General features: G+C 35.6%; 4 protein-coding genes and 2 long non-coding RNA genes across 7 annotated transcripts in view; 2 read left to right on the top strand and 4 right to left on the bottom strand.

The window, feature by feature from the left end:
* Positions 1 to 22,807, top strand: part of LOC105663633 (uncharacterized) — a 41,895-nt gene extending 19,088 nt beyond the window's left edge. Inside the window, exons 1-9 of the mRNA XM_076542240.1 lie at positions 10,122 to 10,234; positions 10,952 to 11,047; positions 11,131 to 11,231; positions 11,314 to 11,443; positions 15,173 to 15,521; positions 15,724 to 16,003; positions 16,187 to 16,390; positions 16,640 to 16,710; positions 19,669 to 22,807. Coding sequence (XP_076398355.1) covers positions 16,304 to 16,390; positions 16,640 to 16,710; positions 19,669 to 19,684 — 174 coding nt within the window. The 5' untranslated portion in view covers positions 10,122 to 10,234; positions 10,952 to 11,047; positions 11,131 to 11,231; ... (2 more) ...; positions 15,724 to 16,003; positions 16,187 to 16,303 and the 3' untranslated portion in view covers positions 19,685 to 22,807. Of the gene's footprint in view, positions 10,235 to 10,951; positions 11,048 to 11,130; positions 11,232 to 11,313; positions 11,444 to 15,172; positions 15,522 to 15,723; positions 16,004 to 16,186; positions 16,391 to 16,639; positions 16,711 to 19,668 lie in introns of the transcript that reaches the window.
* On the bottom strand, positions 642 to 2,826 carry LOC100881946 (uncharacterized). Its single transcript, XM_076542237.1, has 4 exons — positions 2,696 to 2,826; positions 2,492 to 2,617; positions 1,882 to 2,224; positions 642 to 1,699 (listed from the first exon to the last, which is right to left on the bottom strand). Exons 1-4 carry the CDS (start codon positions 2,824 to 2,826, stop codon positions 1,142 to 1,144), a joined length of 1,158 nt encoding a protein of 385 aa, XP_076398352.1. The 3' UTR covers positions 642 to 1,141.
* On the top strand, positions 1,475 to 6,539 carry LOC143266669 (uncharacterized). The gene is made up of 4 exons (XR_013041633.1): positions 1,475 to 1,489; positions 1,549 to 1,986; positions 3,071 to 6,416; positions 6,525 to 6,539. It is a non-coding gene; the product is annotated as an uncharacterized LOC143266669 (long non-coding RNA).
* Positions 3,456 to 10,233, bottom strand: LOC100883226 (uncharacterized). Its single transcript, XM_076542230.1, has 11 exons — positions 10,099 to 10,233; positions 9,479 to 9,633; positions 8,362 to 8,573; positions 8,074 to 8,218; positions 7,557 to 7,793; positions 7,107 to 7,473; positions 6,871 to 7,051; positions 6,579 to 6,742; positions 6,144 to 6,347; positions 5,639 to 5,806; positions 3,456 to 5,346 (listed from the first exon to the last, which is right to left on the bottom strand). The coding sequence occupies exons 1-11, from the start codon at positions 10,193 to 10,195 to the stop codon at positions 4,748 to 4,750; spliced, it is 2,529 nt and encodes an 842-aa protein (XP_076398345.1). The 5' UTR covers positions 10,196 to 10,233; the 3' UTR covers positions 3,456 to 4,747.
* Positions 22,808 to 23,388: 581 nt separating the features above from the next.
* nmdyn-D7 (nucleoside diphosphate kinase homolog 7) lies at positions 23,389 to 24,823 on the bottom strand. Of its 2 annotated transcripts, XM_076542242.1 has the most exons (5): positions 24,761 to 24,779; positions 24,474 to 24,645; positions 24,239 to 24,404; positions 24,040 to 24,116; positions 23,389 to 23,967 (listed from the first exon to the last, which is right to left on the bottom strand). In XM_076542242.1, exons 3-5 carry the CDS (start codon positions 24,282 to 24,284, stop codon positions 23,848 to 23,850), a joined length of 243 nt encoding a protein of 80 aa, XP_076398357.1. In that variant the 5' UTR covers positions 24,285 to 24,404; positions 24,474 to 24,645; positions 24,761 to 24,779; the 3' UTR covers positions 23,389 to 23,847. The 2 variants fall into 2 exon arrangements, with proteins under 2 accessions (XP_076398357.1, XP_012149216.2); XM_012293826.2 differs by having other exon boundaries at positions 24,474 to 24,823.
* Positions 24,824 to 25,357: 534 nt separating this feature from the next.
* LOC105663627 (uncharacterized) lies at positions 25,358 to 25,880 on the bottom strand. The gene is made up of 2 exons (XR_001097071.2): positions 25,792 to 25,880; positions 25,358 to 25,704 (listed from the first exon to the last, which is right to left on the bottom strand). It is a non-coding gene; the product is annotated as an uncharacterized LOC105663627 (long non-coding RNA).
* Between the last annotated feature and the right edge of the window lie 42 nt (positions 25,881 to 25,922).

Here is a 25,922-nt window from a genome sequence, read left to right as displayed (position 1 = left end):
GGCGTGCTACGTGAAAATTATAGCTGTTCTAAATCGTCACGTTCGTAGCTAATGTTTAACATAATCGGGAGACTATTTTTCTAAGTTTTAAATTTACTTGTCTTTTCTTCGAAAATTTTCTTCGATTTTTAAATCTTCAAAGACCTAAATTCCTCATATTCTTTATATTACCAAAACTTTATATTCCCGAAGTGTCCAATATTCTCGAAACTATCTAATTGCTGTATTGAGAAAAATTTGGCACGTCGAAAGTGTTCTCGATGGGATGGTCAACTTCGGTAGATTGCGCGATATAAAGGGACAGTTTGTATTCACGGTGCGGCGACAAAAATCGCGGAACAATACGTGAAAAGAAATCAGGTACGACAAGATGGAGCATGGCCAGCGTAATTGGTCAATCGGAATGCGAGGGCATCGGAATTCTCGTGTCGTTTCCAGTAATTCTTTCGATTCTGCCGATACTGACAAATTCCGACTCGTTATACCGTCAAAAAGTTGTACCACGACTCCTGGTGCGCCTGTAGAAGAAGCGGCCATCCTCGAGCACGCCTGTTTCACAAGAATTTGGGAAACGAGCGTGTGCCAATGGCTCCGAGATGGCTTTTAGAAGGGATACGACTACCAAAGAAATTGCTCGTACATTTATCGTTCAAACGTTTATTTCCGAGATACGCGATATAGTAATCCGCGAATAAGTATGTGGATTGTTAGGGGTTTACAGAGCTTCATGTTGGAACTTACATCGACTTATTTTTATGAAATTCATTCGTATTTTTGTTCTGTGCCACATGGACATCATGGGAAATTAAATTAGAAACAAAAGCTGTTAATTTGGAATTATAAATGCATGTTTAGAGTAAGCGTGAACCCATGTGGCACTAAACATATTAAGTTTAATTAAGCTATTTAACTATTGTATCATAGTATTTTTACCTATGCTGTCAAACTAGTTACAATATTAAGCTAACATTGCAACGATTATATTACAACATGCGATAATTATTTCTTATTTCTAGGTGGTTGAAATAAATACATCGAGCGTTGGTAACTAGGACTTGAATATGTACAAAACTATGATATTTACATGCTAAATATGACAGTTCACGAAAGGAAAATCTCAAAGGAACACGATCACAGGAATCTAAGAGAACCTTCCATACTTTTCCGCAAAGCTTTCTACACCCTCGAGGATGTTCCCCGCATAATCCCACCAACTGAAGTCACCGTAAGACCTGTCGTGTCCTACGGCTTCGGCCAAATGAGCAGGGAATGTGATCTTGTGTCTCGCTATACTCTTCAGCACCAGAGCCGCGATGTAGATGATGAAGTAGATGCTGAAGTACAAAGGCACGTACCAAAGCTTCTTGCCTATGAAGTAATAAGAGTACGGCCTCTTGTCCAGCCTCTGATCGTTCATTTCTGGTTGCTCGGTGTGATCGTGGTACTCCGGAATGTGGTCGTAAATCAGCTCGTGATGGAAGTCGTGATGGTGAGCATAGGCATCGTCGTCGTTCTCGAAAGGAGGATGATCCAAGGAATGCTTCATAGGCTTCGGTCCCGAGTCGCTGTCGTAAGATCCGTCGTCCGGGAAGTCGGGGTAATCGGAGTCGGAGGGCATCATGTACGAGTCTGGCTTGTACGAGTCTGGCTTGTACGAATCTGGTGGTTTGTACGAATCTGGCTTGTACGAGTCTGGAGGCTGAAAGTGGAAATTTTGATTAGTGATCTTTAGTTATAGGCGATTTTCCAAACTCTCTTTTTTTCTGTTGACTACCAATTTCTTAATTTATAGGATAGATCAAGGGATGCTCAATGAAGTGTATTGCAACGGTGTGAGCTATGTGAGCCAGATATATACCAGAATAATAAGAAGAAATTTACCGTGTCACTTATCTCGGAATCCGCATAATCGCCCATTGATATGGGTTTCGAGATGGGTTTATCGGCGAGATAATCCGGTGGCTTCGCGATCGGCTTACTAGAGAGGTAATCGGGTGGTTTATACTCGTAAGTGTCGGAAAACGACGGATTCGAGAAATCGAAGCTATCCACAGGTCCAGTCGGAATACTAGGAGGTCCGCTTGGTCGACTCGGTTTTGAACTTTCTTTCGTATCCTTCGGAACTTCCTTATTTTTAAGAGGACCTGGGTGGTATCTGTCTTGAATCTGCTTCTTGCCGCTCAGTTTTGCTAGCATTTCGTGATCCAGCGTGGAGTATCTAGAACTATCAAATTACCCAAGTTAGGTAGTTTAAAATCTTTGTCATTTTTAAAACTTTGAAATTTAGAAATTGAGGTACACTGAAATTATGAAACTTGGGGAACACTGAAATTATGAAACTTGAGGAACATTGAAATTATGAAACTTGAGGAACACTAAAATTATAAAACTTGGAAGATAAAATATTTATAAATTTAAAAATTAAGAGGTTCGAAATTGTGTAAACTTGAAAATTGAGAGATTCGAAGACTTAAAAAGTGAAGATATCTACCTTGCGCTAGGAGAATAATTGGACGTCTCGCCATTGTGTAGAATAGGGATTTTCGGTGGAATGTACACCGGCGCCATAGTGATGGCGATGTTCTTGATGCTCCTGCCTTCGTTCTGAGTGACGTTGCTTCATGAAAAAACACAGTGATAAGTTAACATGACGAATAAACGTGAAAGCGAACTTTCCTCGGATTAACGATCTAACCTGACGATCCAAGGATTCGAGTCATCGTTATCCGATTCTTCCTGACCGTTTCTGGACACTTTCGCGTACGACATCACTGACGGCAGAATCGGTATACTCGCTAAAAGCAAGGAAATCAATGCACGTATCATCTTAACCGATAGTCAAAGATGAATGATTGAAGATCTTCACACCGGGTCTTCTATATAGACTCGTAACTGTACCTCTTCGATGCTAACGATGCAAATATATTGCCCAATTCTTGAAACCTTAACACTCGCGATGTTTAATCTACCACATAAAAATTTCTTCTGTAACTTCAAATTTCCTTTGCCAATTTTTTATAGAGAGTTTCTATTAGAATTGATAACTTCAGTCATGTTCAATTTTTTGCAGATTTGTCGTTTTTTGGTGAACGTCGAAGAGAACACAGACGGACAAAATATGTTCTGCGAGGATGACGTGCTAATCAGACGGAAACGAGACTTGACAAAATCGTTCTAATCCGTTTCGCAAATTATAACACACCGTTACGGGAATTCCTCGGCAGTGGAGATGGATGCCAGAGGTTGTTAATCTGTCATCGAAGAAAGTTTATTATTTTGCAAATTTGAATTTGGAAGTCTTGGAACAATTTGGAACTTGTGGATTTGGGAATTGAAAAAGTAACGAAAAATTAGGGAATTTGTAAATTTTATTTCCAACTTGCAAATTGGAACAAAAGTCACAAATTAGATATCAATATATTTGGACAATTAAGAAAGCAGAATGAAAGAAAAGGTTTTTCATTTGTATCTTTTATTTTCTATAGCAGATATTGTCGCGAAAACGATGTTCGTAAACGATACATATCCTGTACATTATAGAACTCGCAATTAGGCGCTACTTCCTGCATAATTATTATCACATTGTTCCTTCGCAGAAACATAATTAACTTCTTATCGTTTAACGTGCTCCTACGTAATATCTATTTGCTCGGTTCTTATTATTTTTTTCTGGCGTTGATCTTTTGTACAAAATCGTAGAAAATGATTTTATCATTTTTTTAATGGAAGTATTATCGTAACATAGTAGTATGATCCGTATTGATAATAGCGAGGTATACAATTTTGCGAAACGATAAACATTTCAACGGCGCTTCGACAATTAGCCTATGAAGTTAACGATAATAGCGAATATTAAAAATAAATCAGAAGTGTTCGAGTGTAAGTCGTTTATAAAAACGTATTTTACTTACGAAAAAATTCTCGCTTTTATTCGATTTAGTAAGTTGTAAAGTATAAAAGCGAGATTGTTACACTGGAAAACTTCTAATAATTACGAGAGCTTTAAGAATCGTAACTTTTTACACGTCAATTGTACAATGTTGATTTACAAACAATTGTCGAGCAGTCGCACACTAATTTCGTGCGAATAAATTATAAATCTAATATACACTCCTCGTTTGAAAGTTTGCTTCGTTTCGACAAAAGTCTCGACATCGTCGACTACTCGAACAATTATTTTTATCTGTTCAGAAACTATATATAACGTTCAAGTAACAACAACAAACATATGTTAAAACACTTACTAAGGTGGCTCTAACGTCTACGTGTACTCTAAACTACGATAAAAGATGTATAAAATAGTGATCTGATTCTTTCCTTAAGCTAAAACATATCCGCGCGTTCCTTTTTGAATACTAATTATAAAAGAATGTACAATATCGTTCGATATTTAACATGGTGAAGTACATGCACGATTCAGTAGTCCTGAATGATTTCTCGTGATTCGAATAGTGTCTAGAGGAATTCTCGAAATCAAAGGAAGCCCTTGAAGTGATAGAATTTGGAAGAAGGCTATCTTAGGAAGAACTATAGAGAACATAGTCCTACGTGGACTGTAGGGAAATTCTAAGGGAGACTAGAGAGTCTATGGGGAGCTTCGAATTGTAGGTAGCGATCTTAGGGAAAGTCTAACTTCCTCCTAATTAAGATTACGTAGATGTACATCGTTTTTACATCCGATGAAATTCAGTGATAAATATTTTGTGCCTCTGCACGAAGAGGAGAAGAGATCGGTGAAGGAACATGTTCATTTCTTCTCTTCCGGTTGCCTCTCGACAGTGACGTTACATCGATCTTGATTATCGCTCTCGAAGCTCGGATTCGTCGTGCCATTTTGTTTCGAGCACTCTTTCGTTCTCTCTCGTTCGTCGATTTGCGTGTTCTTCAGCCTTTTCGCCCCCAACTTTTTCTTGCTCTCTTCCGCAGGTACTTTTTCGATCTTGTCGAGATTCTTCGCGTTATTGACAGCCTCTATATCGCTCACCCTTTTGTTCTCTTCGTCCTTGGAAGATTTCACGTTGTCCTGTTCGTTGGAGAAGGCTTGATTGTCTACTCCGGTTACGATATTCGATTCGTTCTTCTTGTCGTCGTTCTCGCGCTGCTTCTTCTCTTCCAGCGCTATCTCGATGATTCCGCTCTCGAGGCCGTTCTGGTTCTCCACCTTTTTCGGCTTCTTCTTCACGATATCGTTACCCTCGACCTGCGGTCGCTTCTTCAAGTACGCGACGTTAAAGATGTAGTACATTATGCCGGTGATCAGTGTCATCACAGCGAAGATTCTGTAGGTGGGCCTTGTGCCGAAGGCTTTCATCAGGTAGCCGCCTATCAAGCTCCCAGAACCCTTGCCTACAAATCAAAATTCTTTACTTAACACTAAACCTACCGGCATACAAAGCGTACTTAATTTGAAATTAAAAATGAAGTTAAAAATTAAATAAACAAACAATGAAACATAAATTAGTACACACATTTATTCTTTATCTTGATGAAAATCAATTCTGATTTCAAGAAATGTACTTCAACAAAATGTATACCTTTTAATAAGAAACTTGTGGAGCGGTCATTTGACCGGCTTGGTAGTTTTAGTGTTAACAAAGAACGATATTATGACAGTCCAATGTTAAGGAAAAATACTCACCAACTCCGTAGTAAACTCCACCTAATAATCCTTGTATCGAGCTGTCGGTGGTGGTGGTAGACAACTTAGCCGCGTAAGTGACAGCAGCGGTGAAACTAAGCGACAACGTTACCGATTCTAGAGCCTCGAAGATCAGGGTATGCCATGGATTGTATATTAAAGAGTAACCTGCAAATTGATCAAAAGATTACCTAATCTTATCTCGTCTAATTGATGCAATAGGTTGCATTTAACTTAACTGTAGTATCTAAACTGCAACATCTAAACTAACTTGACTTAAATTTAATCTGACTCAACCTTATCTAATAATTACCCACTCATCCAGGTAGCTAGAAATCACGAGAGGCTCAGATATAAAGAATTCTATAATAATTGTTGTTTATATACGAAGAAAATAGTCGGAATTTATTTGGTATTCATTATGTATGCGTTGCCGAATTATACAGCTTATGAGGCTATTATACGTTCGAGTACAGTGGACGAAGAATTAAGTACGGGTACTCACCGCAAAGTCTTATGGCATAAAAAACAAAGCCTATAAAAAGTACATTGGCATGGCCGATCTTTGATATGATTGGACCAGATAGTACCAGTAATGGTATACCAGCTATACCGCCTACGGTTATGGTGATACCCATGAGCGATCGTGATCCTCCTAAATCTTGTATCAACCAAAAGAGGAACGATTCGATGTATCCCCAAGCAGTTCCTGTCAAAATCGAACAAAACGTCTGTTACCTTGCGTAGATCCACATTGGAGTTCTTTAAATAATCAAATGTATATTTCGATCTTGTCATTTAAGATTTTTAATGAATTATTTGTTCGTAATTTATTTTTGCATTCGTATACATTCACGTTCGTTTCATATTTTATATGTATTTTCAGGATGGCTGAAAGAATTATACGATGGTCGAGAAATAAAAAGATTGGAGAGCTCACCAAGAATGAAACAGGCGATGAAAAGTGCAACGGCCTCGATGTTCCTCAAAACCGTAAAAACGTCGCTAATTACGTTGGTAGCCGGCGATTTGAATTCCAGATTGATAGCGAGCATCAGCAACCCAGACATCAGTTTCAAAGCAGCGTACAAATAAAATGCCGGCCTGCAACACGTATTCGGTGCATCGCGATATTCGAATATGCTAATAGAAGTGATTCAATAATTTAATTTCGCGGTTGAAAATACGAATTACCGATTTTATAATCGGTAGAATGAAAGGATGATTTTTACCTGAAATCGGTATAGCCTTTGCCAGTGCTTGCATAATCAATGAGAAGTCCAGAGAGCGGCGATGATATCATGCCACCGATGCTGCCATAAATCCTTTGAAGCCCATAATCAGCTTTCTGCTCGCGTAATATCGCGATCACTGCACCCTCGAACATCGCGAACGTCGTGCCACCGATAACACCTGCAAAGTCTCCCCGATAGTAACTATTCGATAAATAATGCGGTTAAGTACTAACCGATGAATACCCTGATGGCGAAATACATCCAGAAAGTCAGGCCAACGTTGTATTCGAGTACCGTATTCATGTTCGAGCACATGTCCTTGCGAGGCGCGGTGACGATGCACCTTTTCCTGCAATCCTCCGTGTTCAGAGTCTTGTAAGGCTCCAAGCTGACAGAATAATTAAACAACGGTAAATCCAGCATGATCTTCTCGGTTTCTAGATCTGGGTTTCCACAGGTGATGTTCTGAAACTTCCCTCCTGTCCAGGCTATTTGTTCAGAGAGATATCTTTGTTTCTTCGAGCTTCGATCTTCTTCGGTTGCTTCGAGGCTCTTCAGCTTCGATTTGTACGAGTAGTAATTGACTCGACTGACGTCGTCCTGCAAAGTAGGTTTAAGTCTGCATTAGCTTAAGTTTGGTTTCGAGTAATTGAGCACTTTCAGATGCTAGTTTGGAGGTATACCTTGTGTATAATAGGATTGAAGGCACAAAGGGTTCGATTCTCGTAGATCCTGTTCGACATGGCACTGTTCGAGGTCGGTGTTTCAAAGTCCTCGATGAATCCCGATACCGTGCAAGCAAATTCGTACAACTGGTTCGATGGGAAGAAGTACTCGTTGCGAGACAATTGCCGAATCGAGGTCTTGAAGTACTCGTTATTCTTCAGCTTCCGGTGTTCTTTGATATCTTCCTCCTTCTCCTATAAAAATTGCATTACTTACTCTAGCATTTACACCCAAATAAATTACACACCTTCTCTCATAATAAAGCAACTAATTTTGTTAGGACATTTCTGAACTATTTTTGTTGAAACAGTTTTTTGTCAAAAAAGAGTTGAATTCATTTTCTGTCACTAAAGAAATTTTAAACTTTTATTCTACAAAAATTAAATTGCATTTAGTAAAATAATGGAGCCATTGTTTTTCGATAGAGTATTAGATTGCGATATGAAAGTAATTTTATTTTGTACGTCGACTTACAGGTGGCATATCGCTTTGAGCGATCGAAAACTTGAACGACGAGTTCGCGCCAGTCTCCAGATTGAATCGCCTGATGGTGTACATCCTCGACGACAAAATCGCCTTCGCATCGGTGTCGTTATGAATATCGAATCGACACGAGTAACTATAAAAGACAATTTCTTCAACTCGTACTCAGATCCACCACGACAATCATAAACAATTCCGGTGTTATTTGCAACCGAACGAAAATAAATGGATCAGATAAGACTCACTCGAATCAGGATGAATCGATTAATCCTTACCTACCCGCAACTCTCGATCCTCGTGGCGATGTCTCCTTGCAGTTTGGTGTCGCAAGGATGGTTTTGACTCATGGTGTAAAGCAGCCCGTTGTTCCCTGTGCAACCGAGGTCCATGACGACTCTGTCAGGAAACTGCACGGTTATCCTGCCGATCGGGACGAGCAGCAACAGAAGTGCTGCGACTCCGCCGAACGACGAGAACAGGGACAGTAGTATCTGAACGAAAACAGAAATTGCTAAAACATTCTCTAGTGGTATTTCAATCTTAATCTTCTTCTTAAAACGTTCTTTGGATGTCTAAGTTCTAACTCTTTGCACTTCAAAGGTATTAAATGAGTTAACACTAAACCTACCGGCATACAATGCGTACTTAATTTGAAATTAAAAATGAAGTTAAAAATTAAATAAACAAACGATGAAACATAAATTAGTACACACATTTATTCTTTATCTTGATGAAAATCAATTCTGATTTCAAGAAATGTACTTCAGCATAATGTATACCTTTTAATAAGAAACTTGTGGAGCGGTCATTTGACCGGCTTGGTAGTTTTAGTGTTAAATGTATTGCAACAGTGGGAGGATGTGACTAATAATTTTACTTACTGTAAATAGTTATGTAAATACTTATTGTACACTTATTGTAAATATGTACATTCAACTAATTTATTTATCTGAATTTTAGGATCTAAGAAATGTGATGTCGATGAGAGAGCAAAGAGTTAAAGCTCTCAAAGTCTCTCAGAGTCTTAACCCGTTGCCGTGTCATTTATTTACGAGGTGCGTCAGTCAAGACTAACCATTCAGGACTATAACATTAAAACGAACAGAGAAAATTAAAATGTTCTAAGTATTTTATATTCAGGGATCCTTGACAACGCAAATTATAGTTGGATCTAAACTTCAAGTTGAAGAGTATTCAAAATTTGAGTAACATTAATTACATTTGAGTTGTGAGTGCGTCACGAGTGAGACTCGTCAAAGTGCGGCAAGGGGTTAAAGTCTCAAAGACTGAAAGAATGAGAAGTTTCAAAATATAATGCATCGAAAGCCCTAAGATTTGGCAAACACCTATCGTAGAAAATCGATAGCAAATAAATATTAGAACATGGTGGATTTACTTTGAAATTGCCCACGCGATCGGCGAACATCCCTGCAAGGGGTGGCATCACCATAGCGATCACCGGAGTTATGGCGCTCATTATAGCGGTCTCCTCCACGTTTATACCGAGCTCCCTCATGTGGATAGTCAGATACGGGTAAAGTACATAGAGCGCTGAAAACGAAATTAGAACATCTACACTTACCAAAGGAAATTTATAAAAAAAAGCATTATCGTTCCGTTATGTTACTACGGAAAACTACGGAACGAGATAAATGTCGGTATAAATATTAATGTCGAAAAGTAAATTTACATTTGTACACAATCTGCGAAGTTGATTTACTCGTCGAATTGGAAAGGTGAAGCAATCGTTTCGAAATTGACATACTTCGGTGCCTCGCGTAAATCTTCGATGTTATTATACGATATTTTTAATTCTGACTTTTGAACGAACGAGAAGTTCTTTCATTTCCATAATATTATTCTGCCAATTATTACGAAGACTTCCTTGAAATTCGCTGTATTTTTTATTAAATTTACTCGTAAATAATTATTTTTTATTAAATTTACTCGTTATATGTAGATAACTAGTATTTACTGGCCTTATTCTATTTGCAGGAAATAGAATAAAATACTTACTGGACGCTTGAACGAAGAATATCATTTTAAGAGGAAGCAACTCCTTATGCCGGAAGTCTTTGATGATCCTCCGGAAGAAGCTCTTGATTAGCATCATGTTGTCGCCGGGAAAGTAATCGATCGTATGCAAATGTTCGTAAGTAATAAGAGTGAGCGTTCCCAGTCAGGTATTAAGAATGGCACCGACCATCAAGCATATTTTAACTGCTGTTGCGTCACCGCTGCATGCTTTTTTCTTCTTCTCGCTAAGAAAACAAAAATGGAAAAAGACCTGTCAAATATATTCTTATTTTATGTTGAACACGCTAAGGATACTACTGAATACCGCACGTGTAACTCTTCACAAAAGTGTAAATTAAAATCCATTATTCTTCTTCGTGAGATATTTACAAAATTTTTGGCGTGTAGAAATATGGAAGTAAGAAAACTTGAAATTGAGAAACATTTGAATTCAAAGAGAAATCGAGGTCCGATTTTAGATTTAAAGTTTAGAGACTGGATTATTTATGTAAATGTCTCTAAACTTTAATCAGTAAATTAGGAGATACATTTATAAGAATTATAAGCTTCGCTTTCGATTCAAAAGGAATTCAGTTTGCTGCGTGCTCAAAGTATATAGCAATGTAATCGCTCTGATCTCATCTGTATATTGTGTAACATCAGGATCACTTAGCGACAGAATTTGAAATCTTGTCACGATACTTAAAAAGAGGAATCCTGCAGTAACCGATCGACGAGATACGTTTGCCACGCGATATTTATAAAGTTGATAAGGTCTTATGTAATTATAATGATGCATACGTAAGCGTCTTTAGAATAATGATTAAAAAAGCGATAGTTACTTTTGTCTTAGAAACAAGGATCTAATTTAGATCGCTGTAACAAACAAGATTGATTATAAAATCGTAAACGGTGGTGACGATCGACATTAACATCGTGGAACATAAAAGTAAACATAGTAATAAAATTAGCACTTATTACTAATAAAATTAGATTTAATTGGCCATTTACATTCATTTGTTTTTTTCGTAGAGGCATGGGATCAAGGAGAAAGGATGGAAAAAACTGGTTTTGTGACATATGTGTTTATTTCCTTGCGAGGATAGTCACCTGCAGACTTTTGGTATTTTAATGTACGTAAATATGACACTGGTTAACAAACAACAATATATATTTTAATAAGAGAATAACAAAATAGTAGCATATAACGATTAGGTGTCTGTACAATAACGCTGAGAAGAAATACAAGGACCTACGCGCAAAACGTTCGAACAAGTTTGGATCTTCAAGGACCTCCAAAACTTTCCAAAAGATTTACAGCATCGCCTACAAAATCTCCCAAAAGGTGATTGGAATCAAACTACTGTATTCGATGAAAATGTGAAGCAAAGTGTCTGAAAAGTGAAGCAGCATTCCACGATGTAAAAATGAATAATTCAGATCGAACGAAGTGACGGAAACGGCAAAGTTACGCGATGGTAATTAAGCATGACAGCATTGCGTAATTGCATTGTCGCGACAAACGCGACAGATTACCCGAACGTTGTACCTTTTCCACCATTTATCGGTGTGCTTTACCCGCGATTTATTCCAATTTCTGATTATCTTCTACCGGCTTCCGATAACGTGTTATAACATTCCATACGTGCTGCGTCTTTTCACATCGCCGCTAGTCGTTCGACGACCGGCATCACGTACTCGCATACTTGCCATTTTAATCGTTTGCTCTTTGCGTTATTCTTCACCTGCATTATTCTTTATTTTTATGTACTGTATGAATTACATTTGTTATATCAATCATTATATTTTGGAACGTTTAAGTTTTAGGTTTTGCGGAGACTTTGCATCTTAGAGACTGTAGACTTTGAAATTTTCATATTGGAGTTTCATTTATATAATTTTCATTTGGAATTTCATTAATATAATTTTCATTTGGAATTTCATTTGTATAATTTTCATTTGGAATTTCATTTATATAATTTTCATTATGGAGTTTCATTTATATAATTTTCATTTGGAATTTCATTAATATAATTTTTATTTGGAATTTCATTTATATGATTTTCATTTGGAATTTCATTTATATAATTTTCATTATGGAATTTCATTTATATAATTTTCATTTGGAATTTCATTTATATAATTTTCATTTTGAATTTCATTTATATAATTTTCATTATGGAATTTCATTTGTATAATTTTCATTTGGAATTTCATTTATATAATTTTCATTATGGAATTTCATTAATATAATTTTCATTATGGAATTTCATTAATATAATTTTCATTATGGAATTTCATTTGTATAATTTTCATTTGGAATTTCATTTATATAATTTTCATTATGGAATTTCATTTATATGATTTTCATTTGGAATTTCATTTATGTAATTTTCATTTTGAATTTCATTTGTATAATTTTCATTATGGAATTTCATTAATATAATTTTCATTATGGAGTTTCATTTATATAATTTTCATTATGGAATTTCATTAATATAATTTTCATTTGGAATTTCATTTGTATAATTTTCATTTGGAATTTCATTTATATAATTTTCATTATGGAATTTCATTAATATAATTTTCATTATGGAATTTCATTAATATAATTTTCATTATAGAATTTCATTTGTATAATTTTCATTTGGAATTTCATTTATATAATTTTCATTATGGAATTTCATTTATATGATTTTCATTTGGAATTTCATTTATATAATTTTCATTTTGAATTTCATTTATATAATTTTCATTATGGAATTTCATTTGTATAATTTTCATTTAGAATTTCATTTATATAACTTTCATTATGGAATTTCATTTGTATAATTTTCATTTCTCCAAAATTTTAAAACTTGCGGTAAGCTCCGTAAAAAAACGGACGCAGCAGAAATACCTTTGAAAAGATTGCAAATATCAGCGCAGAACGCATACTCGAACGATCAGTCATTCGTTCGAACTCAATGTTTCGTTTATCGAATCGTCGATTGTTTCCAAAGCATCCGATAACGGAAGCTTGTATGCGAATTTCGAGAAGCAATACGTAAACGTTCGAGTATCGCTACCGTTTCATTTCGCAAACACACATGAAAAATCTGTTTTAATTGCGCCGCATTGTTACTGAACGACCTTTTCCGAATCGAACCTTCGAATATTACGAAATCTGATTCCACCGTTTCGTTAATGTTTATGGAGAATGTGCAAGCTTGATTTATCGCGTACACTCTAATTCATGGTTTTATACCTTTAATTTATATGACAGCGATAGTTAATCGACACTAGAATCGCGAACTATGTACTATTCAATGACTCAATTACATTTCTCGGCGAATGGGGTAATTTATTGCTTTCCAGTAGTGGATAAGAAGCTTACCGAGTAGCAGTGAAAGTCCAGCAAACGAATATTTAATTCATTACACACTGTAACTTATTATATAGGCTTCTAAGAATATTAAAAAGATACTAGAGATACTCGAATCCTTGAATATTGATGAAGCCTTAAATATAAAACTCGGTATATTATAAAAACTTCTCCACTACTTCCCACGGCAATATAACGAAGATATTCGATATTCCCGAGAATTGCATTCGATCACGAAAATTTTATTTACATATTTCCATTAATAGAATCTATTCTATAATTTATTATATAGGCTTCTAAGAATGTTAAAGAGATACTAGAGATACTCGAATCCTTGAATATTGATGAAGCCTTAAAAGTAAAACTCGGTATATTATAAAAACTTCTCCACTACTCCTCACGGCAATATAACGAAAATATTCGATATTCCTAAGAATTGCATTCGATCATGAAAATTTTATTTACATATTTCCATTAATAGAATCTACTCTGTAATTTATTATATAGGCTTCTAAGAATATTAAAAAGATACTAGAGATACTCGATTCCTTGAATACCGATGAAGCCTTAAAAGTAAAACTCGATATATTATAAAAACTTCTCCACTACTCCCCACGGCAATATAACGAAAATATTCGATATTCCTAAGAATTGCATTCGATCATGAAAATTTAATTTACATATTTCCATTAATAGAATCTACTCTATAATTTATTATATAGGCTTCTAAGAATGTTAAAAAGATACTAGAGATACTCGAATCCTTGAATATTGATGAAGCCTTAAATATAAAACTCGGTATATTATAAAAACTTCTCCACTACCCCCCACGGCAATATAACGAAAATATTCGATATTCCTAAGAATTGCATTCGATCACGAAAATTTAATTTACATATTTCCATTAATAGAATTTACTCTGTAATTTATTATATAGGCTTCTAAGAATGTTAAAAAGATACTAGAGATACTCGAATCCTTGAATATTGATGAAGCCTTAAAAGTAAAACTCGATATATTATAAAAACTTCTCCACTACCCCCACGGCAATATAACGAAAATATTCGATATTCCCGAGAATTGCATTCGATCATGAAAATTTTATTTACATATTTCCATTAATAGAATCTTCTAATCTCCAAGATCTGTACACACGCTTTAGAAATAGAAAAAGAATGTAACATAAAATTTCCGACCATAAAACACAGGAACGGAGATGCGTGCCGCGATACTAGTTCTCCCATAAATTCCTGCTTTTTTCCTTTCGTGCATGCTACGCGATCAGTGATATAAGGAATTGAAGGCCGCAATAATATTTATGTGGCAGACGGTGTTCATTTCCGGAGTCTCGGAGAACGTTAATTCCAGTGCTATGAAAAGAAGCTCCGCGCTTCGACTATCGAATAGATTTTCTTCTTTATGATCTTTTCTAACAGGTATTCGATTCGGGAAACCGGCAATAAATATTCGTTTTTCGAAGTTTCTCGTACAATTTACTTTATCGAGAATCTCGAGTTATATCACTGTGACTCAAGGTTGATCTGCTCGTTCATAAATTCTTGCGATAATGATTTTCGTATCTCTTTTGCAGATTTTGCAACTTCTTTTAAGAGTAAACCCCTTGTGACATTGAGTCACACTACACAGTTAAAATAAATAATAAATCCTACATGTTCAATTCAATATCAGTGACAATTTGTTATTTTACAGCGCAACGATTCTTAAGGTTCCGTGGCACGAGATCTTCGTTTCGGTGCAATATAGAGAGGACTGAAAAATAGGAAAGAGTAAACAGAGAGGCGAGGAACGGGAGAAAAAGAATGTTTCAGGAAGAGGATACTTAGCACTCGGTTCGTCCACAAAGTCCGCTGATGCGAGTTATGCAATTACATTTGTAATGGGCCAACATTCAGCTCCGACAACGCTGGCAATTCGCGGTAATTACTGTGCCGTATCTCGTAATCCATTGCCGGGTTGTGTCGTCTACGAAGACACGATTCTGCTGCAAAGGAACAACCGATTTTTCGGTCAAACACCGAACACCTTCGTCTACATTCCGGTGCGCTTACTTTCTGTAAAAATTTTTTCTCGCGCGAACTTAAGCTTTTAATACAACGTCAAAGATGTAAAATTACGAAATTATCTTCTAATTTACTGTTACATATCGAATTTAATTCCAACGGGAAGTTGTGTTATACAGAACATAAAATAATAATGCAGTTCGATTTCCTTTTTAATCGTTCTGTTACGTTATGTTGTAGGCACAGCGTCAGTCACCGGTGACCGACATGGTCACTTAAGATTGAAATTGAAGGGTTTGCAGCAATAAGTGGGCAGCTTTTTGCACGCTTTTTCTTACATATCCTGTCTCTGAAGAAAAATCTGACCTTTCACTTGGTATAAAAAGGAGCGAACAGCAATAGTTAGGAAACTACAATATAATACGAAATGATATGCATATCGCAACCTGGATTTGGAAATTTAGCAACGTAGCCAATGCACTGTCTTTTATTTTCTGGACATTGAACACAGCTAAATAAGGTATTATGCATTCAGCGACCCTCGAGCACGCAGATTATAATCAGAATCGAATCCAAAATTTAGTTGCAGGGAAAATAGGAGTCTAGTTTATCATATTCTAAATTTAATGTATGCCACAAGTATGATATTGTAGCCCAAAGAGTCAAGTATAAAGTTAAATTAAATATTTCATTATTTTCACAGCGAAAGATAAAAATGCTGAGAATGATCAAGGAGGAAGCGATAGCTATACTTGTAGAACAAGGACGTATTCGAAGTCTAGAAGGACGATTGTAACACAGAAGATCGGAAAGACGAGCAATGTCGAAGTGGTACGGAAGCTCAGCAACCCGGGACACGTTTTCTATTCAAGGCTCGACACGCGTCACAAGGGGAGTCGCGAATCGAGTATGGTGTTCTCATACTGATTTCACCTCCTTGACACGGTCAACGCGAGGCCACGTGGAAGTTAAAACACCATTAGGTTCGAAATAGGTGTATAACCAGATGTAACCAGAAATGTTTGCATTCGTCATTTTCTTTTAAGAAAATAATAGCACGCTCTTATTCGTACACTTCACAAGAATTCGTACATTTTATCATATATTTTATACATTTTATCATAACTCTAATGCGAATTCGAAATTCGTGTTGCAGGAATCGATGGAACTCTCAGTAGGTCTCGAGGACCAGAAGCTTAATTTAGACCCAGTTCAGAAGGTTCAAAGGTGCATGAACACTTAAGTAATGAAAACATACCTGTTAATAAGCGTAACGTTTCTTTGACGCAGGAGAAACTCGTAAATCTGCGCGGTGTTTGGTAACGGTTGTCGCAGATCGTTTACGTAATGGTAGATCTTACTTATTGTTAGAAATCGGTGTTAGAAAAATTGATACATCAATATCGTTAGGAAGGACAAAACGGTATTCTCTTTTGCGAAGGAGAAGCCTATCGGTACTTAGCTACCCAATACTCGGAATCATCGGTTAATGCCAACTAAATACTAATAAAAAAAATCTAATGCCGGTGTAACCGGATCAGAATTACGCAACTAGGAATCATTTTACCGCCTATCTGTGCAGCATTCAAGACCTAATAGGGATATTTCTTGAACTTGATCATCGTCCATCTCGCGAATCGAATCTATGCACTTTTACGTTGTCGTTCGTTGATTTACTTTCCCTTGATACTGGTTTGCATATTTTTCTCGCACGGATTTCTTAACAATAAGCAAAATCTACCATTACGTAAACCGTTGCCAAACACCATGCAGATTTAGTTTCTCCTGCATCAAACTATTGCGGTTATTATTGGACATTCCGATTTATACAGAAAGACATGGAGCAACGAATTACGTGATGTTATTTATATCAAAAGATACACTTTAAATTTTACGATAGGTATTTTGGGACATAGAGATTTTTAGATGTAGGAATATATGAATTTAGGGATCTGTAGAACTAGGAAGATATACAGGAATCTGACGATCTAAGGATCTAGGAAATCTGAGGAATATATGAATTGCGACGTGTAATCTACACACACGTTTATTAATAGTCAATTAAATTTTTTACAATTATTTTTATCGCGACAATCGTTAACGAAGAGTTAGGTTACTGTAACGAGCGACAGCTTTGAAACAATTAGAAGTTGATTAGAAACTATATACGACATGTGTTTTGCATACTTTATCGTCTACATTTACCTACGATATCAACAGTTGTCATTTATTAATCAGTGTGTATAATTTACCAGATACAAGTCCGCGAATATTAAATAGGAATTATCCAATCAAGAATTTATAGTGACTCGAGCAATTAACAAGTTATGATGTGTAACGAAAAGCGATAGACGTTGATCGAGTGACGAATCGATTGTAAATTAATATTGACACCGATTTCTTTAAGAATTCATGAAACTTGAATCGAACAAAGCTTTCTTAAAGTGCTCGAAGAGATTTAAAGGATTATCGAATTAAAAATTTGTACTACTTCAAACAAGTAACAAAGTTGCGAGTGTTCATGAATAACTCATCAACCATGATTAATCAGTTATATAAACTTAGAAGAGGTTTCACTGTGCGCTAATTAAAGGAGTCACAACTTTGTTTCATTTAATTCCGACTAATCCGACTGCTTTATTTATTAAGCAATTAATTAATCTCCGATTAAGCAATCTGCAATTTCCTAACATAGTATCCTGCGACTTAAAAGGATCCGCAGAAATCGAGGACAAATCGACGACCTAAAAATCGTTGCCATCGAGGAATTCAAAGAATCTTTAATTCGTCCCTAACTCGTGAAACTATTATAAAACAAAAGAATCAGAAGTCCAGAGTTTCACCTGACGACTTTAATTACCTGTCGTATAAAAGTAATTGCGGACGAAAGGTTTCACTGATTGCCGATTCTCTCGCAGTTTCGCAACGTTCTACACAAAGATCTATGAAAATGGCGGACGAATTACTCATCGCCCATAAAAAATTCATAATGATTAAAGCAATCAAGACGCGATTGATTCAAGCTAAACTTCGGAAGCCGGTCGCAAGGATTTGAAAGGAAAGCTGGGTTATTTACGTTTATGATCGATGACACTTGGGAATTTTGGGACTTGGAAATTTTATTAGTTTAAAAATTATCGGGTTCGCACTTGATAATTGGGGAATTTGGAGATTTTGAGATTGTGTGGTTTAGGACTTAGGGATCTTGGCACTTAAGGACTTGAGAACTTATGGAACTTAAGGACTTGAGGACTTATGCACTTTGAGGCTTAAAATAAACGATTCATTCGTTTTAATATTATAGCTATGAATAATTAGTTTGATCGACGCATCTGGCAAATAGATTGTACCGCAAGAGATTAAAATAACGTTGCAATCCCTAGAACCGAAGTCCGCGAAGATGTACATGAATCTAAAATGCATAAGAAATGCAATTAAAACTAACTATCGTTTCGAAGGTAGTTGCGCAAGAGACCGAAGAATCGAATGAAAAGTCTGGAAACAAACAAGTGGTTGAAAGTAAACGTTGTCGTTGGTTTCCTAATAGGGCACCGTAGAACCGCTTAGAAAGATCTACGGAAATCGAGGGCAAATCGGCGACCTGAATGTCCGCGAGTTCCACCGAGGGGAGAGAGATAGAAAAAAAAGTAGAAAAAGGTTTACCACCGATACGAGTGTTCGATTTCAATTTCGCTTTCACTAATACCGTCTCGACGAGCAACGCGAAGACGTGGACGAACCGGGTCAAGTGCATTCAGCCTGCCGACTATTATGGCTCCTATGCGACACTCTGCTCCCTCCTCAGGAGTGCATTCAAAGGAACTCACAAATTACATTGTTAGTAGTCCGCGACAATTCCTACGATCTGCGTCACTGATCAACTCGTGCACAGATGAAAACAATTAGGGAATCACGTTTCTGGACAATGCTAGTCCAGAAAGAAGCTGTTTGCGAGCACCCCTAATTTATTTTTAGACCTGTCCATGGAACACGATTTCAACTACTGCAAATTGCGTGTCGATTGATTTATTTTTTTTTATTTCAAGATATTATCATTGTCGATTTTAAAGTTTCGAATTTTTAAATGATTAAAGAGGGAGTATGTACCAGATGGTCTTCCTTTTTTGACTTAAATTAGTATTAACGATTGATCAAGACAGTTTAAACAAAATTTTCTTTTTTCAGGAAGAGAAGAGGATAAAAACGCAGCTGAAGAGAAGATGTAAAAAAACATTGGTCAGGTAGAAGCGACTTGGCACAAAAATCGTGCATACAGGATTAGGGGTTAAATTATACGGTCTGGACGGATATGGTTGCTTGGAGATAAATCGCGAGGCATGGGATAATAATTTGCTAAATGTCAGGCAGTTTGTTGAAAATTCTTGCCTATTACCTACGCCATAACTTCGAGATCCGTCGAGAGCATTGAAAGGAACTCACAAATTACATTATTAGTACCGTCAGACACGCGTCACCATCTTACATGGGTACACACGAGCAATGTGACCAATTTGTACGCCATCGATGAATGTCACTTTTGTCTACCTTCCACGTCATTTTCCGCCATCGTGAAAATCGCATTAAACATTTTGTCGATCGTTTTTTATATTTGCGAACGTGCACCGCGTTAATCGCATCTTTGACAATTACGAGAAAAACTTCGTTGAACTCTTTGTCGTGTGATTATTTTTAATTGTCGCGGTACGTAATGCCGCTAAGAAAATTCGTCGTTAAAGGAATTGTATAACATTATATAATTATAAATGATACAACGATGTTATGATTACGAACGGTATAATCTAATGTTATAATCGGGAACGAAATATGTTCTATGTTACGCTATGAAATATGAGAAATTCGTAATATATTATATTGTTTAGGGTATTTGCAACGGATTGTAATGAACGGTTCATCGCAGCATTGAAATATTACATGTTAAATGTAAAGCGCACATTCAGCCTATTTTTCGAATCGGTCTATCTACGCGAACAAGAAGAAAATCGAATCTGAATTTGGATGGAGAAAAAAGAAAGAACCGGTAGAACCTGTATGCCGTTATATTTCGCATATGTTATGTCGCACGTCGTTTTATATCGCAATACGAAGGCAATCGCTATTATTTAACTACTATATGTAAAATGGACAACTATAATAGTCGTTTATTTCGAATATAGCATTTTGGGAACAACACTTTGGTATTAATCTTTAAAAACAGTTTGAGATTTTCAACTCTAAATTTATGAACTTGGGTACTTGCAAATTTGTAGGACTTGAATATATTGTAACTTTCAAATTTGTAAGTAACCAAGTGAAGACAGTGGAAATTGTAAACTTACCTTCGTTCACCGTTCAGCGCCAAAAAATACTCCAACCGAGGAAGTTTGTCTTCGTCAAAAAGACCTGTTTCCGGTACAAAAATCGGACACGACAAATTGTCCACAAAACGTACCTAGGATAAACTATACGATTGGCACTTTAAAACTCTATTATAAATCATTTCGTTCGACAAATTTCACATTAAATATCTAAAGATAGTCGAATAAAATAAAGCTGTCGCTTTAATTCTCGTAAAACATGTCGCGAAGAAAACGAAAACTGTACAAAATAATTTTCTTATTGATTTGACAAAGTATGAAATTCTTAACAAACGTCAAAAAACATTTTATTCAACGTCGATCAAAGTTAACAGAATTTTAACATCTTACACTTAAACGTACATACGTATTCTATGAAATAAAATTTCTGCAAATGCTTTTGGTGTGCCAACGATTAGTATAGTGACAGAATCGGTATAGCTTACCCTACGTACTTATTCGATGAAAGAGAAAAATCGGAAAGAAACTGAAGGTAAATTTTGGAATCAACGACTCTGGTTGCACATGCTCGATCGAAACGGTCGAAACTCGATCGTCAGACCCGAAATGGAGTCGCGATTGCAGATGGGTCCGTACCGCGCGCTGTCGAGCGCTCTACTGCCAGGCCCGATCACACCGGCTCGAAAATTCTACGCGTATTCTAATATGTACGCCAATGCTGTCTAAGAGAGTGAATGCAACGTACTACCGATTCTTCTCTTCATTGATACTAACTAACGTGCCCGATTAGGAACTGGTTTCGATGCTTTTTCCTGGAATTTTCTCGGAGAACAGCGCTACTTCGCGATTAACCCTTTCCTCGAGAACCACTCAAATCGTCTACCATTTCTTCGCGGCATTTCATTCTCTCCTACATTAGAATTCTTCGATTAGTTTCGTAGATAGATTTCCTTCGTATTAGATATCGCTTGAAAATATTAAATTTTGTTTTATTGGAAAGTTCGATATCATTTTGATGGATCAGACACTTCTAATTTAAAAATTGACGCGTTCAGATTTTGTAATTTATAATCTTTCCAATTTGAAGATTTATACATACAAAAATTTTGAAATTATGAATCTGCAATCTTTCAAATTAGCGAATGAAAAACTTTGAAGTTTGTAAATTCTACAAATGCGTTTATACGATTCTCTTCGCATTTTCGTTCCGACAGTTCTATCAACAGCCATATAACGGGACTCCCGACTGCATGTTTCAAAATACGCTTTTGCGAACTCGTCTTCGACTGACCGATCGATTCGTGAAAAGAAAGTAGGAAAGAAATTTTTGAGCGAAGCTCGATAACTTTGTTCGTTAAAAAAAGACATTAACAATTTGTACTTATATGGTATCAAGTGTAAATCAGCTAGGAGATTTTTGAAAACTTCGTGCAATGTTTCATGCATAGATCTCCAAAAAACAGGGTCAATACATGATTACTTTTGCAATTCTCGATATAAAATCTAGGACGCTTTCTAAGCTGCGTCGAGGGGCCAAAATTTGGAACAATTTCTCTCATTGTCAGTTCAGAACATTCGATCACCTCGTGATCTCTTTTTCTAAATTGCAGAAAGAAAATACATTGAAAAATTTGTATCGAGAAATTTACGCTTTACACGATTCTTAACCACGAACTTTATTAAGAATTTTAGTTCAAAATCTATCTTATACATTATATTGCCTCGTGTTATATCGCCATGCTTTGTATCGCCGCGCATTGTATAGACGTTGTATCGCTATACGCGTTATAGCAGTGACCTCGTTATCCCCGTGATACATAGCGTTGTTAGCCACAATATTTAAACAAATAGTTTAAAATGCAAAAAATGAAGTTACCGTTACTTCACCGATCCACCTTCAAAGTATAAAACAAGAAAATCCTACTTATCTTTATCGAATTAGAGCGAACTGAACTTTATGTATTCGTCAATAAATTGAAAAATTCCTTATCTGAATCGTTCGAAGAAAACCTATCGAGTATATTTTCTACAACCTTTGATCGCGACAGGTGTCGTGAATTCTTGACACACATCATTATGCCGTTATTAAGACAGGATAAGCATTAACGTATAACGGATTCAAAATAGATGCTTTCCCATTAATGGCAATCGATTACGCAGGATCAACAGCATGGATTTACGGGTTTCTTTTTTACGTTTTATGTAGATTTACCAAGACCTTCATTTATGTTGATCCCTTCGTTTACATCAATAAAACTCGACGAGTCGTTACGAGGGACGAAAATCAATTAAAGTTAAGTTTCCCTGTCGTTTGCGTTATCGGTAATTTCGAACAGTCATTCGTGTAAATTTAGATTCAATGTACACTACTTTATGCCCTGAACGAGATAAATATATCTGTTTATTCTCTAAGAACAATGAACTGCAATATCTTATCTGCTAATTTAAATGTATAGAGAAATCGAAAATAAGAATTAGGCTCCTTTTCCTAGAATCTTCTGAAGCAGTGAGTGTGTAGAAATTTTGACATCAGATAGGCAGTAGAGTCTAATATAATCTTACATTTCATTATATTAATAAATTATTGAACTCTCATCTATCTTTTATTCACATTCCATTCGTCCTTCTATTGGTGAATTGTCCTTGATAAAATATAGTAACGTGTAAACAAATACCTAAAATAATATTGGTTTATAATGTTACTTGATAGAGAATCGAGAACATCGTGTACGAATGCAGGACAGATAATTTCACTGCATAAATTAACTAATGATTTCACTATCATGCCTCAAGTTCAAGCTTTCATTGAATTAATTGTATCGTTTTATTTGTAGCGCTCTTAATTGAGAAGTCTACAATCTTATCTGGCCATAGTACATAATTACTTCGTTCGAAGGCGTGAAAATTATGCACATAAGCAATAATACTCGTAAATTTGTGATCGCTTTTTTTCACAGTCCAAGCAAGTCAACAAACTTTTATCATGACCAGGCATAGCTGAATGATAAATACATAATATACAGCTGTAAGATTATTTTTCCCTTCAGGATTAACTGAAAAACAAAGGCAGTTGCTTCACATTCCTTATTGTAAAAGAAGTTCCAAACTTCTCATTTTGATGCTTTATTTCCATAACAATGCATGATCCTGATTGCAATTCTTCTATAGCCTACAAATAAAATTATTATTGCTATTCAAAATATAAATATGTTATATGATCAAAGTACATTACTCAATATACCTCATAATCAGGAAGGACGCCGTTATAAACTTCTAAAAAGTCCTCTGCATCAAATGGATTCACATGAAATCGTTGCACTGCAAAAATAAAGTAACCAGCTTTCTATATATCATCAGTAATATCTCCTATATTAATAAATAGACTCTATTAATGTTAATAGCAACATATGCATTATGCAATTAATTAATTTTTGACATACTCTTGTATTTTAGTTTGCAATTTTGTCCATGTAACGCAATCTGCATAATCTGTTATGTTATATTTGGTGAAAATATTGTTACAGTAGCTCCTACATAAAAATCCTTCGCTTGTATCCCTTCGCACTTTGTTCTTCTTAAAAATGTTTTTTTGGCCTTTATATCAAACTGCAAAGTACAATTTTAATTAAACATTTATTCATATAATTACTGACACAATCAGTACGTAAAGCATACCAATTCAACCATGTTGCCATATGGATAATAATATAAATAAAACTTCTGTAGAAATGGTAGCTATTTTATCATACCGACATTCTTTAAATCAATTTATTTCAAACGTCCACCATAGAACACTGAAAACCATTTTTCTCAAATCCTGTAGGGTTATGCTTCGCATCAAAATCATCTGTTACAAGTTATAAAAAATAGTTTTGAATTATTATACATGTATACAATGTTGTTATTGTGTATAAATTCTGACATATTTAGTTTCTATGGAAACAATGTCCCTCCGTATTTACATGTGCATACTTCTGCTCAAAGCATATACAGTTTCAAAAACGTATAGTTCACCCTATTCGCTATAGAGATGGCGCCACTTGCTCCGTTTTCGTAAAAATTCGATTAATATTGATTTTATTGATCAATGAGCTATATATTTATTATGTATTTATATTAATATTAATTTTATGTTTGTTACAATATATTATGTGGGTCCGAAGGTGTGGATTATGTGTGCAGAACAGTTCGCACACTATACTGTGTGTCGTCGGTAAAGTTTTCCAACATAATCCACAACTGTAGATAATGTTTTTAACAACTATTGGTAATAGTTGATGACTAGTAATGGCTGTCGATAATAGTCGATAAACGCAGATAATCGATAACCATTAATAATCAAATAAAATTAAAATTCGTACACTTAATTACTTATCTGTTACATCAGTTCTATTTACATAATCTTAAATATTATTCCATAATAAGTAGATGGTCCTTTTTTATTTATGGTATTAATTGTTTAAATTAAAAGTAACATACATTTAGTCAAGTATAAATAATATAACAGGGATAAGGTGTTACAAAATCAATTATTTGAATTAATAAAATTAAACTACAAGTTAAGTCAACAATTCAGTTTATTCAATCAAAGAGCATTACAATAGAAGATTCTCCCTCTGAATATTTTATCACGATGGAGCAAATTACAGGAGTCATAGCTAGGCACTATGTATGTACATTGTATAAACTAAACAAAACTATGATATATCGATTATCGATGTTGTAAAGAATGTACTTGGCAATGGCTCTTGAGAACTTGAGCAATCCCATGTTGTCCTTTAATCAAAGAGTACTGCAACCATCGATACTTAAAATGTCATAAACGCTACGGGCGCGTTAGTTTTCCCTAGGGTGTAAAACGACTTTAAGGACTAATATCCCTACAAATATATATCCCCAAAATTTCCTGAAGTTCTTAAATAATAAAATTCAAAAACCCAAAATATCAATATTTTAAGATTTTAAAATGGATTAATAAAAAATATCAGTTTACCACTTTCAAGCATTTTATATCTTAATATTTGGCGTGACCCGACCCAAAGTCTTCTCGTGACTCATCAATAGGTCGTGACCCACTCTCCGCTAATCTCTGTAATATCAAAACTAAGATAGAAAAATTGTGAA

Source organism: Megachile rotundata, chromosome 2 (genome assembly GCF_050947335.1).
Source record: "Megachile rotundata isolate GNS110a chromosome 2, iyMegRotu1, whole genome shotgun sequence".
Lineage (NCBI taxonomy): Eukaryota > Metazoa > Arthropoda > Insecta > Hymenoptera > Megachilidae > Megachile > Megachile rotundata.
The sequence above is the reverse complement of the archived record's forward strand: the minus strand, read 5'-3'. Positions and strand labels throughout refer to the sequence as shown.

What these genes read in the sequence shown, in the direction of transcription:
- LOC100881946 (XM_076542237.1), bottom strand. Translation starts at nt 2,826, where the DNA reads ATGATACGTGCATTGATTTCCTTGCTTTTAGCGAGTATACCGATTCTG. An exon ending in TCGAATCCTTGGATCGTCAG is followed by an intron (nt 2,618 to 2,695) that starts GTTAGATCGTTA and finishes TTTTTCATGAAG; the next exon opens with CAACGTCACTCAGAACGAAG. An exon ending in AATTATTCTCCTAGCGCAAG is followed by an intron (nt 2,225 to 2,491) that starts GTAGATATCTTC and finishes GTAATTTGATAG; the next exon opens with TTCTAGATACTCCACGCTGG.
- LOC100883226 (XM_076542230.1), bottom strand. Translation starts at nt 10,195, where the DNA reads ATGATGCTAATCAAGAGCTTCTTCCGGAGGATCATCAAAGACTTCCGG. An exon ending in ATCGCGTGGGCAATTTCAAA is followed by an intron (nt 8,574 to 9,478) that starts GTAAATCCACCA and finishes GTTTTCGTTCAG; the next exon opens with ATACTACTGTCCCTGTTCTC. An exon ending in TGGAGTTTACTACGGAGTTG is followed by an intron (nt 5,347 to 5,638) that starts GTGAGTATTTTT and finishes TTTGATTTGTAG; the next exon opens with GCAAGGGTTCTGGGAGCTTG.
- nmdyn-D7 (XM_012293826.2), bottom strand. Translation starts at nt 24,284, where the DNA reads ATGCAGATTGCGTTACATGGACAAAATTGCAAACTAAAATACAAGA. An exon ending in TTGCAAACTAAAATACAAGA is followed by an intron (nt 24,117 to 24,238) that starts GTATGTCAAAAA and finishes TTATTTTTGCAG; the next exon opens with TGCAACGATTTCATGTGAAT. An exon ending in GCGTCCTTCCTGATTATGAG is followed by an intron (nt 23,968 to 24,039) that starts GTATATTGAGTA and finishes TTTTATTTGTAG; the next exon opens with GCTATAGAAGAATTGCAATC.